The sequence below is a fragment of the Megalops cyprinoides genome, chromosome 15 (genome assembly GCF_013368585.1).
Source record: "Megalops cyprinoides isolate fMegCyp1 chromosome 15, fMegCyp1.pri, whole genome shotgun sequence".
Taxonomy (NCBI): Eukaryota; Metazoa; Chordata; class Actinopteri; order Elopiformes; family Megalopidae; genus Megalops; species Megalops cyprinoides.
The window spans coordinates 12,064,606-12,083,185 of record NC_050597.1 but is presented as its reverse complement, the minus strand read 5'-3'; the positions used below and the strand labels follow the sequence as shown (position 1 = coordinate 12,083,185).

General features: G+C 44.7%; 1 protein-coding gene across 4 annotated transcripts in view; it reads left to right on the top strand.

The window, feature by feature from the left end:
• LOC118789830 (striatin-like) overlaps positions 1-18,580 on the top strand; it is a 54,479-nt gene that overhangs the window by 24,827 nt on the left and 11,072 nt on the right. For all 4 annotated transcript variants that reach the window (XM_036546498.1, XM_036546497.1, XM_036546496.1 and 1 more), the window contains exons 2-7: positions 4,642-4,745; positions 8,446-8,519; positions 10,358-10,442; positions 13,742-13,909; positions 14,675-14,810; positions 15,980-16,142. In XM_036546498.1, coding sequence (XP_036402391.1) covers positions 4,642-4,745; positions 8,446-8,519; positions 10,358-10,442; positions 13,742-13,909; positions 14,675-14,810; positions 15,980-16,142 — 730 coding nt within the window. The remainder of the gene's footprint in view (positions 1-4,641; positions 4,746-8,445; positions 8,520-10,357; positions 10,443-13,741; positions 13,910-14,674; positions 14,811-15,979; positions 16,143-18,580) is intronic.

Here is an 18,580-nt window from a genome sequence, read left to right as displayed (position 1 = left end):
TGTCGGTCTCATTTTGATGGAGGAATTTGTCATCGATCGCAGAGGAGTGGACTGATGTGTTTTTCTCCCCACAGCGAATCACCTGGAAAACCTTGAACTCTTTGTTATGTTTCTGCTCATCTATAAGCAGATACATGGAAAGGCAAGCAGCAAATATGAATTGTAAGAGAGGTCTGTGAAAGTAATCGACGGGCAGAATCGTCAGTGCCGCTGTCTGTATGATGTTAAACCATGATGTCCAAGAAGCACAAATGTGTTTGCATAAGAACATCAGGAACAGTGGCCCAAGGGAAACATTATTATTCCCATGGAATGTGCAGAATGTCTGTTTACAGACTCCTGTCTCCTCAAACCCAGAGAGCTAATGCCACAACACTAGAGTCAAATGAGGACTTACCATTTTATGATGACCATTACCTGTGTTCCACCAAAAAAATAAACCAACAGAAACTGGAACATTTCAAAGAAATGATGGCTCCTTTTATCCGTCTTAAGTGTACATTCAAAAATACAAAAACACTCATATGACTTCCACTGTCTCTGTGTGCGTGTACGTGTGTGTGTGTGTGTGTGTATTCCTGTCTCCATATATGCTTGTCTGTGTGTGTTTGTGTAGTCATTAGGTTACTTCAGTATCCAACTATAGGGCCAAGTTCTTCTACCAAGTGAAAGCTTTTTAATGTTGGCCTGCACTTCAGTCATGGCCACTCTCAGACTCTGCTGTCGCCTTTTCTCTTCCCACGAGAACCTTCACCACAGCCATTTTCAGACGCTCAGGAATGCCTCATGGTGTTCCGTGATGGTGACATCTGAGAGTACCCACATTTCCAGCATGCATTTCTGTGGTGGAAGTTAATCAAGGTGATTCTCAATGGACTTCATGAAGACACGAATGCATCCAAACGTATGGAAGTCCCTTTATTTTCTGTCTGCTAGTTTTCCCAAGATTCCCATGGACTAACCATCCTGCTTTGATTTATGCTCAGCTGACTAGTGAAAAAAAAATAAAATAAAAATGTGCTAGTAGCTTTTATCAAGTCGTGCGCTGGAGAGAGAGTGTGGTAGGTTATTTATCCTATTGTCAGGTGTTTTTGTTGTGTATCAAAGTTTCTGAACTCTGAGGAGCAGCATATGTGGGTTGAAGAGGGGATTGTGGGATTGGCATAGGGCAGGCGGTTAAGATAAAGTTACTCAAATCGGCCAGATCAGCCAGACTCATTAGACAGCACCCCTAACAGTCTGTTTTTTTTTTTTTTTTTTTTTTAATTATTTTCTTCTCCTGCTTCAGAGTGGTAATTAGGGACATTGTTTGTACTCAGCAGTAGTAATCTGCCCAGCTTGATGGTCTGTGCTCCCAGTGCTGTCTGCTCTAATTGTTTACTCAGTCAGAAACAGCAAAATATCATGTCACTGGTGCTTGATCGGCCAAGATTTGGCAAGGAAAAACAGCTGGCACTGTCTAGTACTGGCTTGTTAGAACCTAATAGTAAAATTGCAAAGATAGCCTTGTTGATGGTTTGGTTTCAGTTTATGTTGAGTTATGTAAAATCAAAGAGAACCAGCAATAATTCTGAGGTGTAAAGTGCACGCAAGTGTACATGTGGACCACCCACTGAGGTGAAGACTTGTTTCTACAAGGATTACAGCCCACCTGTAGCATTCATACCACAGTCCACAATCTCCTGGTTCTGATCTGAAATTCAGTGGGGACCCAGTCCAAAGCTCCCAGGAGATTTATGGCCATGAACTCTAAAGTGACATGTAATAGATTGGGAAGAGGGGAGGAATCAGAAAGCTGTATTTTAGCCTTTACTCCATTTCCCCATCTGTCCTGTGGTTTGGAGTCAATTTCGAGCGCTCTTTGCCAGTCGTCTTCATAACCATGATGCCTCTGTGCATGCACTCCCTCCCTGTGTTTCTGGTTTATGTCCTAGTCCCTTGTAAGTGGTGTGAAATTGGAGAAATCCTGTAACTGTCGAACAGCATGCCACCAAATGATGACATTATAAACCACAGAAAGCACGGGCCTTGCCTTACTGGGCAGGTTAGGCAATGCAGCGGAGCTGCAGTGTCACGGCCGCTTGAGGCATGCGTACTGCAACATGCGCCGGATTGCTGAACGCACTGTAAGCCCTGTGGACAGGCTCCTGACCTAGCGAGCCATTCGCTTCCGTATTTGGTGTTGCCGTTAGGCAGATTCTTTGGCCGGGGTGTGGCCGGCTTCATTGTTGGAGCACCTCGTATTTCAGGAAAGCCCTGGTCATCAGATCTGACCCTTCGAACAATGCGTACTTTATGACGTCCATGCACTCTCTCACCCCATTGCATGAGGACCTGCACAAATGTTCACCACTTAACTAAATGCAGGAGGACTCTGCCTTAACTCATTGTTGCTTTTAGGGTGTAAAATTTTTCTGTTTTACATTGCAGGCAGTTGAATTAGGATGTTCAGTATTGAGGGCTGGTGTGATCATAGATAGGAGTCTGAATATTGTAATGACTTTATGTGAATGTGCTAAAATAAACTTCGTGGCTGTTTTGAAAGTGTCACACCATGATTACCAAGCAGCGAAAGTAGCGTAGTGTAACCGCAAACGGTTTTGCGGAAGTCACGTAGGGAAGTGGCAGTCTCCCACAGTTGGTTCAAACGACCGTCGTGTCTGTTGTTGTGTTTTTTTTTTTTTTTTTTTTCTTCTTTCGGACAGGGTCGCACTCCGCTCGCTGTTCGACCGCCCGACAGCTGCGCGGGTGTGTGGGATTGGGTGATGTAACTCGGCAGGCACGCATCACAGGCAGCTGCCAGTTTTCTAAAAAAGACACAGGGGTCGAAATGCAATGCGAAGGATCCCGTTTTTACTGACTTCCAGAATAATTCCGCAGCAGTGGGATGTGAAGGGGTGGGGCAGGGGGGTCACTGGTCTGATTCTCGGTTTGGAGTGCTGCGCTTGTGTCCTTAGAATAGCCATTTGAGCTTCTTAAAATGAGCAATTTCAGTTGATAATCAGCTTTATAAATCAATTCTGTGGTAAATGTCAACATGATATTTTTCTATATAAATCATACCTGCATCAAATTGAAACAACCTAAAGAAAAAAAAACTTGATTGAAAGATACTGGTCTTTCTTTGTTTTCTTTTTCTTTTTTTTTGTAAGATAGGAGCTGCCAGTGTCCTTGGGGATACTTTGTACTCTAGCTTTTTTTTTTTTTTTTTTTTTTCAGGGAATGTTTTGGCTGTCCTGCAAATTAGATAGCTCACTGAATGGTTGTTCTTTGTGACTGCACCTCTTGTGAGGAGCTTAGCTTGACATTCTCAGCAAGTTTTTACTGGGTAGGGGGGCTTTGGTTCGCTGTTTTGTGGCCTCAGTGGTGAGTCACGCCTTCTTATGTCTTCTCTGAGCGTGGGTAGAAGAGCACAACTCGGCCACCTCTGTAAGACTAGCTATTTATGCTTATGGTTTGCTTTTTAGATGGTCACATACTGTTTCATGCTTGTCCATACTGTTACCCCCATACCATGTGCTGTAGCGTTACTGCAGGGTGAGTCTAAGGGTGAGAGGGGGGGGGGGGGGTTTCTCCCCACTTAGCTTCTGCTTTTATGGAAATTGTTCGCTTTTTTTCAGGCTGTGAGGTGAAAATATAAAATAAACTACCGCACATAGCAGAAGAGGTATGTTTGTTTATTGAAGGCATCAGAAGTCTTTTCATGTCCCTCCAGCGGTGACAGCATTGTTCTGACAGCCTCCCGCTGCTTCAGCTGCTACAGTAATTCAGCTGACTTATGGCAATCAATGAAAATCCTTGCTAAATCGTTTGCTGACCTTCCCTAGAGTTAAATCAAAGGGGATTTGATTGTCTACTGGAAGATTCACGCCCAGAGTGGATCTGTAGTCCTTCCTGTTATGTGTGGGTATATATACAGTGTAGAGGGCAGTGTCTCCCCCTGGTGCCAGGGTTGTTACTTAAGGAGAGCTGAAGGTGGAGGTTACGGCAGTGTGGGTGGCCACCCTGACTTCTGTTCCTCTGTCTCTCTGAAGCACCGGATGATAAAAAGGAACAGGTGACAGCTCCATGCAGAAAGCGCTGATTTTCAGCTCTGTCATTGCACACCTCAGTGCAGTCATGTGATTCAGTGATCCATTAATGCCGCTGATTTTCCAGGAGAGGATTGGAGATTTGAAGGTTTGGAGGGTAGAAATGTTGTGCCATCTTTCAAAGGGGTTTTATGTGCTACTCCTCAAGGTGATACATGTTACATAACATACATAAAGTTAAAATGTTGTTTAAAAACCATGGTGTTTTGCTGAATGGTGATACTGATTTTTGAATGGGGGTCAAATTTAATTGAAGATTCCTTCAGCTAGGAAAAATGGTTGGCCTTCATCTTCCAGATGAATGGCCACTGAATGGCCTCATTTGAAAATCGGAAGTGAAACAAATCCATGGCCGACCCATAATCACCCTCTGCCTTGCTTAAAGCTCTCTCTCAGCATAGTGAGTGAGTGCTTTCTTCTCTGGAATGGGCAAAGTTGCTATTTATTGGCTGCGAGTGAGTGCAGCCAAGGGGGCTGGGATCTGGGTGGGCAGTAGACAGTGGGCAGTGGGTCAGTTGGTGCTAACGCTATTAACTGTGTGTTTCTGCAGGCACAGATCGCCTTCCTGCAGGGCGAGCGCAGGGGCCAGGAGAACCTGAAGAAGGACCTGGTGAGGAGGATCAAGATGCTGGAGTATGCGCTGAAGCAGGAGAGGTATGGGCCACATCTTCAGTACACATCAGACTGACAGGGTCATGTGACAGGAAGTAGCCAAGGGGTTTCATCACATTACATTATTGTCATTTAACAGATGTTCTTATCCAGAGTGACTTACACAGGTTAGTTTTTTTTTCATATTATCCATTCATTCAGCTGAATATTTACTTTGGCAATTGTAGGTTAAGTACCTTGGCTGAAGGTACAGCAGCAGTGCCCCAGCGGGGAATTGAACTGGCAACCTGTCAGTTACAAGCCCTGCTCCTTACCACTACACCACACTGCAAACCTAGTATTGTGGCATTCTTTCTCAGTTGTCGACTCTATTATGCATGCCATATATGTTTTATTCTGACAGCTTCTTTTCAGTAAGCACAATGAGCACACTTTCATCAGCTATCCAGAACTATTTCTTTTGTCCCATTTTGCAGATTTTTGACCTATTTTGCATAGGTAGTGTACTGTTGTGTAACTCAGTGATTCATGAAAAGTACATCATTAAATCAAGACATTCCAATTGCAGAAGGCTTAGTCACTCTTATTGTGCAGTGAAAAACATTTTTCATATACAGCACATAATTGACCTATAAGGAGCCTTCATTTCAGTGCTCCAGTGATGACTAATGACTGACTTTGAATTGAATGCCTCAGAGATAAATATACAAGGATATCAGCAAGGGTTTCTGTAAAGTGAAAAACACAAAACCTCTTGATCCAGGCTTTGTAACTACAGTAAAACCATTTTTTTTCTCCTGGGCAACACTGGGTCTTCTCTGCCTTTAAAAGAATCTGAAAGTACCCTCGCTGTCCTATCTACCTTGTCTTGTAAAGTGATACTGATGACATTGCACAGTTTCCCCTTCACAGAGAGGAAAGGGGAAAAAAATCTGTCCTTGGTTCATATAGAGTCTCCCAACTGCAGGGCAATTCAATGCATGCGAAAATGACAAGGTCACCATTCTATTTCTGGTGAAGCTACAGAATTATTTATATATCGCCCACTCATCGGCACGCTTCCATGGCTGCGGTGCTGGTCTCCATGGTAACTGTAACGACCGGTGTCTCCCCGACTCTTAGCATGACTGTTTTTTTTTTTTTTTTTTGGAGAGGAGTGGAGATGTCACCTGGCCCTCTCCAGACGTGTAACTCTTTGGCAGGTGCAGTGGTACGGTGATGATATCTCTTTCATGCAGCTGAACTTTCCACCACTGCACAGCTAAGTGCTGAGAGTTAGCAGAAATGTTTGTGTTTATGTGTACCAAAGCACTAATCTACTGGCACTTGTTTCTAAATTGGATTGGTATTACTAGGATTAGAGCAGTAGGAAATTCATTTTCTCGGCTGAAATTGTCAGTGCTTGTTGTTTTTGCTACGCAGTTCAGAAGCATCGGGCCGCTTCACGAGGCTCACGAAGCATTTGCACTGGCCCCAACCAGAAAAGTTTCATGGATTGTGTTTATTATGGAACAGCAGCACGCAGAGGCAAATCCTCCCGTAGCCAAGAAACGAGAGGGGAGACAGTTTCAGAACATCTGAACCGCACCATCAAGAGTCAGGAAGTGATTCTGTCCTGCTCATCCCACAGTGCACAGTCACCCTCTCTGCCAAGGAGGGTGAGAATGAGAGGGAGGAGGAGTTGGAATGTGAGGGAAAGAGAGGGAGAGGGAGAGGAAGATTGGGGAGGGGGGCTGGCTGGATGAAAGGCCTAATCATTATTCTAATGCTGGCCCCTGTGTTTTGCTCACCCGGCGCCGGAGCCCTTGAAATATCCCCAGCTTCCTGTCTTTAGCCGTGCCTGTGGGCTGCCGTGGTGACAGGAGCATTGATCTGTGGGACAGAGGCTGCCTTGAGTAGAACAGCATTAAGCGCAGGGAGCAATGTAACGTGCACATCGCAAATGGGCTGTGAGAAGGCCTCGGCCTGCCCTCCTGTGGCAGAGTTAACCGTTTGGTGGCGTTTCTTGGGCGTTGCAGAAATGCTCCTTGAAGCTAAAACTCCAGCACTTTTCTACTTGAGGTTGTTTTTGTTTTCCTGAAAGGATATTGCAGAGGGATAAAGAGATGGCTGCTGGGTTAAGGAGCCCAGATCGCACAAGCCATTTTTTTCAGCATTGATGTCAACAAGCACATCTGGTTTTCAGAGATTCACCCTCAGTTAGTGTCTGAAGCTTGAAGCCTTCTGAAGCCAGGGACACAAAGTGACTGATGGAGAGATGAATTTTTCATCACCCCTGACAATATGTTAAACATGTTCATATTGTTCATATTGTTCATATTGTGAAAGCTTGCAACCGGAATGACCTCATCAACCAACCAATCATGCAAATTCAACTCACAAATGATAGCATGCTGCTGAATGCAGCAGAAAGTTTAGCTCACACTCAGTCATATCAGTGCCAGTCATATCACAGTGCTGTTTGGACATTGCAAGTTGTTTTAGAGACCATAAGCTACTGCAGCTTGTCACCCTTTGAACTCACTGGGAATTGTAATTTAGTATTACATCATCTTCACAAACTTAGTACTGAATAACGTAAGAGGCCTAGGTGAAGTATTTAAGATATACATAGGCACAAAAATCATACAACTTCTGTGCTTTTATCTGTTTACTTGTAACTAAATTTTATTTTACTTTTATTGAGCTCAAGTGTTCTTTGCGATTATGGAAAGTTTTCTTTAAGAATGTCATTTGGTATGTGACAAAAGTGCAGGGCTAGTCTGTTGTCCCTCTGGACATCAAACTGCAGGAAGTAAAATTCGACCTGGCAGCCTACTATCAAAATGAAGCCATAAGTTAATTCAGGATAGCTCGGTGTGTGCTGCTGTGCTCTAGCGCACAGGACAGTTGAGAGGTTAGGAAACACTCAGAAGTTAAGGATGCGGCGTTTGAAGTCCTGTTGCGAAAGGGGTTTGATGGCACTTTGAATTCAGCACCAGGGAATGGCTCAGAAATTCAAAATTAATCCTTTCCTTTTGAACAGTTGGAGATCATGGAAATTGGTCTAAGAGCATTTCTTATATGATGATGGTGGAAATAAATGTACTTCTCCTATTTCCATAAGACCCTGTCAAAAGCAGACTGCTTTTGGATGGGTGTCTTTGCAAGAAAAAATAAGGCTTATTAAAATCTTTTAATTTTGTTTACACTCCTGTGCCAATAATGAAAATAAAGTCATAAAACAGTATATTTTCAGGATATCATCAGAGGCCTTTGGTTGCCTAGAAACTAGTCATGTCTTTTAAGATTGTTTTCTATATGTCAGTGAGATCTTTAAATGAATAAATCTTCAGATCTTTAAATGCAGAGCATGGAATAGTCACCAGTTAAACCAGTTTAACCAGTCTTGTAACAGGAAGTCCTGATTGGGAATATAATGTCTTTAGCTTGCCTTAATTATTAGAATATTGAAGAAGATGAATTTGGGGTAATATGTTTACATGTTAGGGTTATATCTGTGAATGTCAGTATTTGCATCTGAACATGACTTTTTTTTTTCCTTCACATAAAGCATCTTAGTGCACAGTCCACAGCCGAATAGTGGGCACGTCACTGGATAATCTGTCTTTCTCTTTCCCGTTTTCCTTGCTCATCATTAATGGTTGAAAATGTACGCAGCTGGGAGGTCATGGTTGTGCAAATAAGCCATAGAATTGGTATGGGGAGCTCACCATTAAATCCTTCTTTCTGTCTTTTCCAGGGCAAAGTACCACAAATTAAAATACGGAACGGAACTGAATCAGGGAGACATGAAGCCTCCGAGCTATGACTCTGGTAAGTTCACCGAGATTCCACACCCCAAGTGTAAATTATCAAAGGCACATTTGTATGAATGAGTCTCTTGTGCCTCAGAACAAGCAGGCCGTAAGTTCCTCGCGCGGCAACGCGCTATAGGGCCTGCGTGACAGCCCCTCACATGGACAGCCTCTATTCTGCCCACAGGGGTCTAATTGCCCTGCTTTCCGAGCGAGTGGAAACCGCTCTGCGGGTCTGCTCGAGTGGGAGGAGGGTTGGTAGGACCAGCTCTCTCCGGCTCTTTCTCCCGAACGTTGTCACAACATTGCAAACCCCGGAGCAGCCTCGCTCCCAGCTGTTGACAGGGTTTTCTGGAGGACCGTTGGGTGTAGGTGGTCCTGCGCCCTACCTAGCACCTCAGTGCCTCAGTGAGGCTGCGTTTCAGTCATCACACACCATGAAAAGGCTCAGTTGGTGTCCGAGGCAATGGAGTGTGTCACCAAGCGCCAGCTCCTGCCAGTGTGTGTGCAGATGGGCGGTGTGAGTGTGTTGTGAGAAGCGCCAGCGTATTTGAGCGTGTCGTGTCCCCTGCGCAAGGTCTTTCAGCAGCACATCTCCGCTCATTCGCAGCATTGCTCTCGATCCCAACATCTGCACGCTGCACTCTTCACACAGCCCCATAGCCTTTGCGTCTCCTTTGTTAGGGAGCATATGAAAAATCTCCATATTCAACAGCTCCCTGCCACTGACAGCCGCCTTTGTGGTTTATACTGGGGGAAAGCCAGGGCTGCATAATTCACCTTTATATGAATATTCCCTGTCGTCTGGCTGTTTCATACTCCTTGATCTTGTAGCGTGCGCATATGTGTGTGTGTGTATGTGCATATATGTGCTTGCGTGTGTGCGCCTGTGTGCTTGCATACCCTTTGTACTCATGCTCTGAATCAGCTCTGAGTCAGTCCTCCGCTGACCCTTGCCCCTTCCCAGCATCCCTGTGGCAGCCCTGTACCCTCCGTCTGTAGCACATCAGCAGAGCACTGACCTTCTCAGCAGCCCTCTGTGAATAGGCAACTCCCATTTGGGTTATTGTGCGGATGAGCAAAACCTCATGGGAAGGCAGTGCTAGAGAGGGGACTTGGGGATGGTTACCATATGGGCAGTGGGAAGTACTGGCTGTCTGAGTCTGTACTTTGTCAGCACCATCGAGAATGTCAAGGAGCCTGATTTGCATGTAAATCCATTTGTGTTTCAATGCGTCAGACATTTCTGTTGCCATTAAATATTGATTTGCAGCACAGGGGGGATTAAAGGGGAAGAAGATGCAAGTTATGAGCTGCTCACAGTATAGCCACTTATATATTTTATTCATCAGTTCATCAGTTTCTCTGTATGCAGTTCTGCTCTTGTGTGGCCCAGTTGCCTTACCTGAATCTAGATGTGATTGCTGGAAATAATAATGAATCCCAAAATACTTCAGTTACCTTTTTCACAATATGGTTCATGTGCTCTGGCGTTTGTGTGCCGTGGTCAGATGTCTTCCTGTGGGTGCAATAAATGGATGTCTTCAGGGCTGAGCTTATTTGAAAACTATGAAGCGCGGCTGTCCAGATTCTCAGTGTAATGAAATGCCCCAAGCTGACAGCACAAGCCCATTTCTGACATTCTTTTCTCGTCTGTATCAGTATTCAGCAGTGACCTGTGGTTCATTTATTGTCTTTGTGTTGCTCACATTATGGCCATCATTATACTGTGCAGAATTAGCCTGCAGTGGTGTGCCTGTGGCCCCCCCCACCCCCCCCACTGTGGGCTTTATGAGGATTCTGCAGGTGAGCCCCTGTGCGATGCCCCTGTGTGATTCTCCTCTGCTTTCCTTTCAGATGAGGCGAACGAGAACGAGAAGGAGGCCCAAGGCCCACAGAACAGCCAGCTGTCATGGAAACAGGGCCGGCAGCTCCTGAGACAGTGAGTAGAGCTTGGATCCCGCTGGTCTCCACGGGCCTCCCTCGCGATGCTTTACTTCTAGGAGCAGTGTCCACTTCTGTCAGGGTCAGAGTGTGTATGTTCCGCTAAGCCAGCTAGTATAGGGTGGAAATAGCCCACTGTATCTACACATCCAAAGCAGGAATGCCCTGTACTGATCATTCTGAGTGCAGCCTCTGAAAACAGCCAGAAAAACACGGCTACGTGCTCACACTGCGGTCCCACGGCATCTGTTCCACTCTGATGCAAATGCTGCTGTTTGTGAGGGAAAGAATCTAATGAGCGATCATAACATGCGTGGGTCAGCTGTTCTGCGGAACGATGCCAGATTTGTGCCAGACCTAGTTGTTGAGGATTCAGGCCAGCAGCTCACAGAGGCAGCCTAACAGAAGCAAGAAAGATGGGAAAGAGCGGCCTCCTGAGGGCAACAGCGGAACTTTAATTAGGTAAACGCTTCGCCTCTAAATGTCTTAGAATGCATATGGCGTAGTATTGTCTATATGCATAAAACCAGAAAAGGATGAGGCACTTGTGAGTGTAAATGTTTGCAGGAATGTTTAATTAGTCTTCTGCCTTCATGTCTGTTAGGCTGTTTTTCCCTCCCTAAATCAGAAATCATCTGAATATGTTGCTGTACATTCATTTCTTTGATTTTGCAGTGTTGTGCTGAGTGCCGGCTGGCAGCAGGGGTGTAATGTGACTGCTGGGCCGTGTGGCGGGAGCCACGTCACTCCTGGGCAGAGATGAGATTGTTTCTGTGGGCAGGAACACACAGGGACTTTTCCTAGTAATGTGCTGACAGAATGTTCTTCCCTTGTGCATTCTGAAAGACGGGGAAAGGGATTTCCCAGCAGGCCTCATGGCAGCTCCTATTGCGTGCCATAATGAAAGCACTGCACACTCCGTGCTATTCGAATCAAATGAAAGATTTCCCATGTTTCAGGACGGCAGCATCTGCTTTATCAGTCCCAATAAGAACAGGTTTTTTCCACCTCATTTAGTCTTTGTACTGTCCGGTTCCTTTTTGTCTGTATGTCACACAGGCCCTGCAGATAAAGGACTAAAGGACAGGTTCCTTTACCTAATGCAGCAGGCGAAGGGTAAATAGTCCACGGTCTCTGAGGACATGGTGGTGAATGAGACGTCACTTTCTCTCATTAGCAGCACAGTATGGTCCAGGTCCAATGCAGCGCTTTCTGGTCTGGACTTATATTGCTTCACCACTGACTTATACTGCTTCAGTACTGGTTGATTTCAAGTGCTGGGGGGACAGCAAGGGGGTATCTTTACATGAATTAGGGAAGATGGTGGGGTTGGTGGTAAATCTGTTGTGGTGGGGTGACCAGTGATATGAACCCTGTACCCCATTCAGGCAGCTGGCTGCCATGGAACAGTGTTCTATATTGCCTGTTATGCACACCTGATATTTACTTCTGTGTTATCATAAAAAAAAAAAATCAGTGTATTCGGTTTCTGCTGAGAGTGTTCTGATTTGCTGCCTCATTAATGAATATTCGTAATGGGGAAAGAATACTGACAGATAGTGATTGGAAAAGCACCAGAGCCTCCTGTTACTGCACCACCCTCGACATGGAAGCACAGCTGACAGACTCTTTTTCTAATGGTCTCTGGCAGTACTGCCCAAGGCCGCCACGGACCTCTCTGTGCCCTCAGTATGCAAGGTGATACCGAGACTGACAGAGAGAGTGCATAACTTCCCACTCTACTCCTCTGCCTCTTTCCTTCTCTCTGCTCCAGATATGACCTGCAGCCTTTATCTCTCTCCATCCATCTTCCCCCCTCTCTCAGGTGATTCACTTCCTCTAATGACAGTATTTGAAGGGAAGGTTCTCAGAGTGGCTACTTTTAGCTTAGAGTGCTGTTCAGGGAGGTCATCCCCCATAGATTTCTTTGTATTTGACTCCAGATCTTTCTTGGAAGAGAGGTGTTTTTTGGTGTTTGGATGTGTTGCTTTGGTGTATTGAGCTCAGTAGATAAAGCCGCAATTAAGTTCTCAATACTGTGCATTTAAGAAAAGGCGACACATTTGTAGTTAATGGCTAACTGACCATTTTGACATCTAGCTTAATTATATGGCATGCCTCGAGGAGACGCATTTAACAACCTGAATGTACGTGCTTCAGTAGACTTCAGGTTGTCAGACATAAATGCTATTTTCTCTTGAAATGGGCTTTTGATTTTTCTCTTAGTGGCATTTATATTCATCTCTGTCACACCCAATCTTGATGCACGATTATGGAGCTTCAGTCTGTGTCACCCGAGACAGGGCAGCCCAGAGGACTGGATTCCCGCTGTCAGCATGCGAGAATTGATTTTTCTTCCTGGACAGACATTCTCACTGCAGTGTGAAAGAGATGCTACTCTTCCTGGCTGTGGACTGGCCCACAATTAGCCATAACTGTCCTCTCACAGATGTGGAATCTATCAGCGTAAATTCAGCATCCTCTCCACGCACATCTGAACCCAGCAGCACCTGACAGCCTTGTCAAACACGTCTGTCTTTGTCCTGTCTCTGCTCATCTCCATATGAGATTTAACGAGACATTCAGCTTGCAGCTCCTCCTGATTCTGTTCACACCAATTTTAGACTGTGTAGCAGGTACATGTTACCAAGCAGCCCACCGGTGTACAGTAATTCTCTTTCTTCATTTGTGAAATGTTGACATGCGGTAATGGTGAAGTCGATCATTTTACAGGATAACTTAACAAAATTGTGATTTATTATTATTATTATTATTTATGTATTTTTTTCATGAGTGGTATGAGTGATGTTTAAAGCTGAGGTGAAGGGTTCAGTTTGACTGGGTTTGGGTATTATAAAAAAAGATATAATTACATTAATAATATAGTATTTAGATCTATTTGAATAGTTTACACTCTTAAATACGTAATGTTATCCAGTATGTTTTTACTGAAGCAATTCAGGATGAGTGCTTTGTTCAACAGGATAGCATGCAACAGGAACTCTTATGTCAGCCTCAAGATTATTTGCCTTGTTCCTTAACCACTCCTTCAGTGTGATCAATTATTTTTAACATTATGGTGAAAATCAGCCGTGATTTTTTAAAGTTGGGTGACACATTTAAAGCACTTTAGCACTACACTGCAGGCCCTAAGCAGTGAAGCAATGCGGGTTCAACACCTTATTCAGTGACACCTGCCTGAGGCCTGAGTCTCCCAGAACCATATTTACCCTTCAAAGCAGAGAGAGATGTGACCCCCACCCTCCCTTCCTGATGAACTGTCACACCTCTGCCCAGGTACCTGCAGGAGGTGGGCTACACGGACACCATCCTGGATGTCAAGTCCCAACGGGTGAAGGCTCTGCTGGGATTGGCTGGAGACACAGGCGAGAGACCTGCCCACAAAAACGCGGAGCCCATGGTGAACGGCGCTGAGCCAATGATGACAGGCAGCGTCATTATCGGGTGAGTAGCACTACCCCATACCCACAATGCACAGAGCAGAGAATGTACTTTCTCACCATCTCGGATGGGAAAAAAAGGGAAATGTACTGTGTCTGTACGTGTTAAGCCCTCTGACAATTGTATTTGTGAAGCAGGCTATATCAAACAAAACGTGTTTGGTCAGTTTTATGGTGCCAAAACCAATGACTTGTGCACTTCAGAAATGCTTAGACATTCTCCACACAAAAAAAACAGTTTGATTAGATTTCTCCTTTCCCGTCACTTTAGACTCGCATCCTGTGTAAAGGGCTTTATGCAGTCCTGTTAAGAGATCTCGTTTAATGTACTGTCTGTTGTCAAATATGCTAATGGTTTGTAATAGTTTAATAGTCTGTTGCTGGTGTCTTGAGAGAGGTTTAATTGCTAGTTTTGCAGACGTAGAACGGCAGATTTATCGTTCCCTGCTGAGATTTAATGTTCTGTTCTGGCTCCTAGGGGCAGACTCAGTACTCCTCTCTTTCACATACTTCCTGCTCCTCACAGAGTGCTGGATAAGGCACATTCTGCTGGGTAGAAGCACAGGAGCCTGAGTGTAACAAAGGTTGTGCTGCCCTGTGAATAGCCCTTCCAGTGTGTAAATTTGGATGAGGTTCATGTTCACGCCGAACGACCGTCACCGTCAATCTGTCTGTAAAACTGGGGAGGAGCAAAGAGGCACCGGTCAGGGCTTGCAGCCGAGTGCAGTTTGATGGATCGAGGTCTCTCTCCCTCTCTGTGTGCGATTAGGAAACCTGACCTGACAGATTCCACCTCCGTGCTTGAGGCCTTCAAATTCATCGAAAGCGCTGCGGCCGAGTTCAGCGACGAAGACGAGGACGATGACAGCGAAGGGAAGGACAAGACGATTATCGACTCCGTAACGGTGAGGAGGGAGGCGATGTGGTGCTGGTGTGAGCCATGTGTTCTCAGATCACCTGAGCTGGGAGCTAGAGCTTTCTGCAGTCCAATTTTTCTGTTGAGCTGCGTGTGATCCACATATCTCAAACCTCAGTTCAGTTCAGATTTATTCGCATATGTAAACGCTCTCAACGGGGGACCTTCCCAGGAGAAAAAAAGCCCTTGCTGAAATATCCAGCGTGAACTTAAAAACTCATGGGTGAACTTACGGTCTGGAACATAAAGCCTGCTGCCATCATACTGCAACAGGCTCATATTTACAGAGTATGACCTTCTGTGCCCTAATCAGCCACCAATGGCTGACCCCTACACATGCGATAGAATGGTGCCGAGTTATACCCGCTGTGTGCTAGCCCTCCTGAGATTCTTAGGCTGCTACTGGTAGGGGTGTTGGTGAACCAGTAGGGGGCCCGCTTCCTCTGAACTGTGTATTGGCAGTGATGGAGGCACTGCACTTTAAAGGGTCCCTCTTTTGGATGATGTGAAACAGAGGTCCTGACCCATTTTGGGCATTAAAGCCTCTGTAGTATTTCTCAAAGAGCACTGGAGTATTCCCCAGCATACTGGCCATATTCCCGGTATGATTGTCTTAAACTGGAATGTCTACTCATCTCCCTACAGCTGACTGCACTCTCCCCCACCTTTATTGTTTCTTCAGGTGGGGAATGTGAGAGAGAAGATTTTTCATTTGACCTTCCTGGCTATATATAAAGATTACTTTACATGTTATTTGGCTGAGTGCAAAGCAGATGCTGTGAAGATCCATATTTACCTTTAAATAATCCAGATGGTTCATCCTGTTCAGTGAGCCTACTTTATCAGCTCATCCACAGACCAAAAAAAAGATCAGTGAATGCAGACAGCATCTGCGCAGCACCTGTCCAGCATCAGTGCAAAACGCTGCATGTAGACGTGCACCGGCTGCATCTGCGCAGTGGGCATGCCCTGTTTGCTACCCACAGTCCACTCTGTGCTGCGCTGAAGTGTGGCTCTTCGTCGCTGATGTTGAGTGCACTCACTGTTCACGCGGGATTCATGTCAAATGCACGTCAAGGCTTAAACATGCAGCCGCTTGCACCACTGATACACAGAGACTCAAGGCCTTTGGTGACCGAACCCCTGTCTTTCCTGCAGATTAAGAGGAAGAAGGTGTCGTCCTCGCCATCGCCCTCCTCCTCTGACATCAGCGATGACCCCGACACGGAGGAAGCCCTGAAGGGCTTCGACTTTCTGGCCATGCCCGAGGAGATGGACAGCTCTCCGGATTCCAGGGGCTCTGGGGATGGCACTGACCTGGGTGAGACAGGGAGGAGACAGTGGGGCCAAATACGCTGAGGTCAAATGCATCACCCTTGGAAAGCTCTTTTAGTATGTCGGAGCATCACACTTGTTGAAGAACATACCTGCTAATTGTGTGATCATTGTGTTCCGTGCTTAAATAGGAGAGGAGTGTTTGATATATAAAAATACAAGCTGTTGACACACTCACATACAGTTACATTTTAATTTTCTAATCACTTATTTCAATCATTTTTTTATTCTGGCTCTCAGCAAACTTTCAGAGGAAAGCCATTGGATTGAAGACTTTACTATAAATTCAGAGATTTAGTGTAATATAAGGCTAGTGGGAACTGAGGCTTTTTGCTGTGGTGCTTCAGACTGCATGCCAGAATCTTCACAGTGCGGAGAGTAACTGTCTTTAGCACCCAGTAAAAGAACCAAATGAGCAGATCACTTTTAAATATTGTGAAGCCATGCTACTCTTCATTTGTCGGTGATGCCTCCACCTCTGTAACAGACCAGCCTCAGTACAATAGCCTGGAATGGACTGCTCTATATACATGCATCAAGTCCCCAGCACCATCGCCTAGCAACAAGCTCATTTTGTTTATCCTCCTCTTTTAAAAAAAGGACAGCCTCTCACGCTCAAAGTGGTACTGATGCCGTGCAGCAAGATGAATTAATTTGTCTGGTTCAAAGGCAAAGTCCAAAATATTTAGTGCTTAGCTCTAGGTACGCTTATTGGTTGTATTGATTTTAATCTACAGAAGTAAACAGATTCGGACAGGTCTGTGTTGCTTTGATATGAATTTTGAGTAAATTATTTTACTCTTTTAAATGAATATTGGAAAATCAATGAGGAAAATTGATAGGCAGCTTCCGAGAAAGTAGCCAGTGGAAAGGACAAACTTCAAAAGCTTCTGGTTAAAAGGAAGGCTTTGTGCCACAGATTAGATTTTTTTTTTCTCTGAGACAGTCCATTAAGCGTGTTATTAACCTGATTAGCCATCAGGGGCTGAATTGCATGAGGTTTAGCCAATAAGGCTGTCATCAGAGGCACATCTGCTCTGCTCTGACTCAGCAGTGATATCTGTACTCAGTGAAGAATGACCAACAAGCTAAGTGGCTTTTAATGCAGTCCTACTCCTGCTCTATTGCTGTCTCTGAGAGTCACTGGAACATCTATGTGCTTATATTTATATGTCTATTGATTCTATTATTATTATTGTTGTTAGTAGTCGTAGATGTGTTAATATCAGTATGCATAAATGTTATACCATTAGTATTAGTGTTAAATTTTTTGCATTATGTTATCTGGTGTGTGGATTAATTTTCACCTTTTCTGACATTCGACATCAATAACATCATCTTTTAGGTAAGAGAACAGAAGGACAAAGAACCGTCAGCATATTACAATACTTAATGCATTAATATCACTAATTCAAGGGTGCCTTGTAGAGTACTGTCAGATTAGCAGTTTTCTTTTGAGAAACAGTAACATTCAGAAATATGGCTATACAGAACAGAAGTCAAGTTGCGTAGCAGATTAGGAGTTTCAATACTTGTTTTGTTATTAAGGTTGCAGTGATTGTTAAAAGGGTTTAAATCCTTTATTTGGTCACTGCCCTATTGCCTTCAAGAAGTGATTTTCCAGTCTACCAGTCCTAAAACCTCATGTTCAAACATCTGTGGAACTAATCAGAATGTGTTAACACACACTGTAATATAATGGCACACACTGCCCACACTATCAAACTTGGTGAAGGGAACTTTATTCATGAACTTAAAATCTGTTAGCCATAATGTACCGTAACATTGTACTATCATGAATTATTCTTACCCTATATGGTCTCCTAAGGCACAAAAGTTGCAAGAAAGCATTAGATGTCAAACTATACAATTGTTGTGGCTTCACATCGAGGGTCAGGTTTATCACAGTTCTATCGTACTGCAGGTGCTGTGAGAAATAGAATTTTTTTGACTTGGAAACCACAACATGATGGTTCCTGTCTCATCGGTTTTTCTTGTAATGTTCTTTTTATGGTCTAATGAAAACGGCTCACTTTCCACTGAATGCTTTCCTTTTCAGAATGCAGTTTACGGCCCGGTTGAAATTAGTATGTGACTCAGTGGATTATTTTTGTGAAATGAAGTTCAGGTTCATTCCCCCCCCCCCCTCCTCCCTTTGTTTGGTTTTGTGTTGTGTGCCTGTGTTCCATGTGGCGCTCGGTGCGGCTCTCTGCACTGAGACCTTTTGTTCCATCCTTCCGTTTGTGTCTGAAGAGAATTGAACAATTTTCTTCACGGTTATACATAGTGATGTTGTCCTCATGACTTAACCTGGCCTCCAGCTTTAATGGTGGTGTGTGGGCTCTAGAAAAAAAAGACATGCTCCTGACAAGTAATACCTCTGACGCACTGACACTGTTGCCACAGCGATTCTTGCGTGGCGTG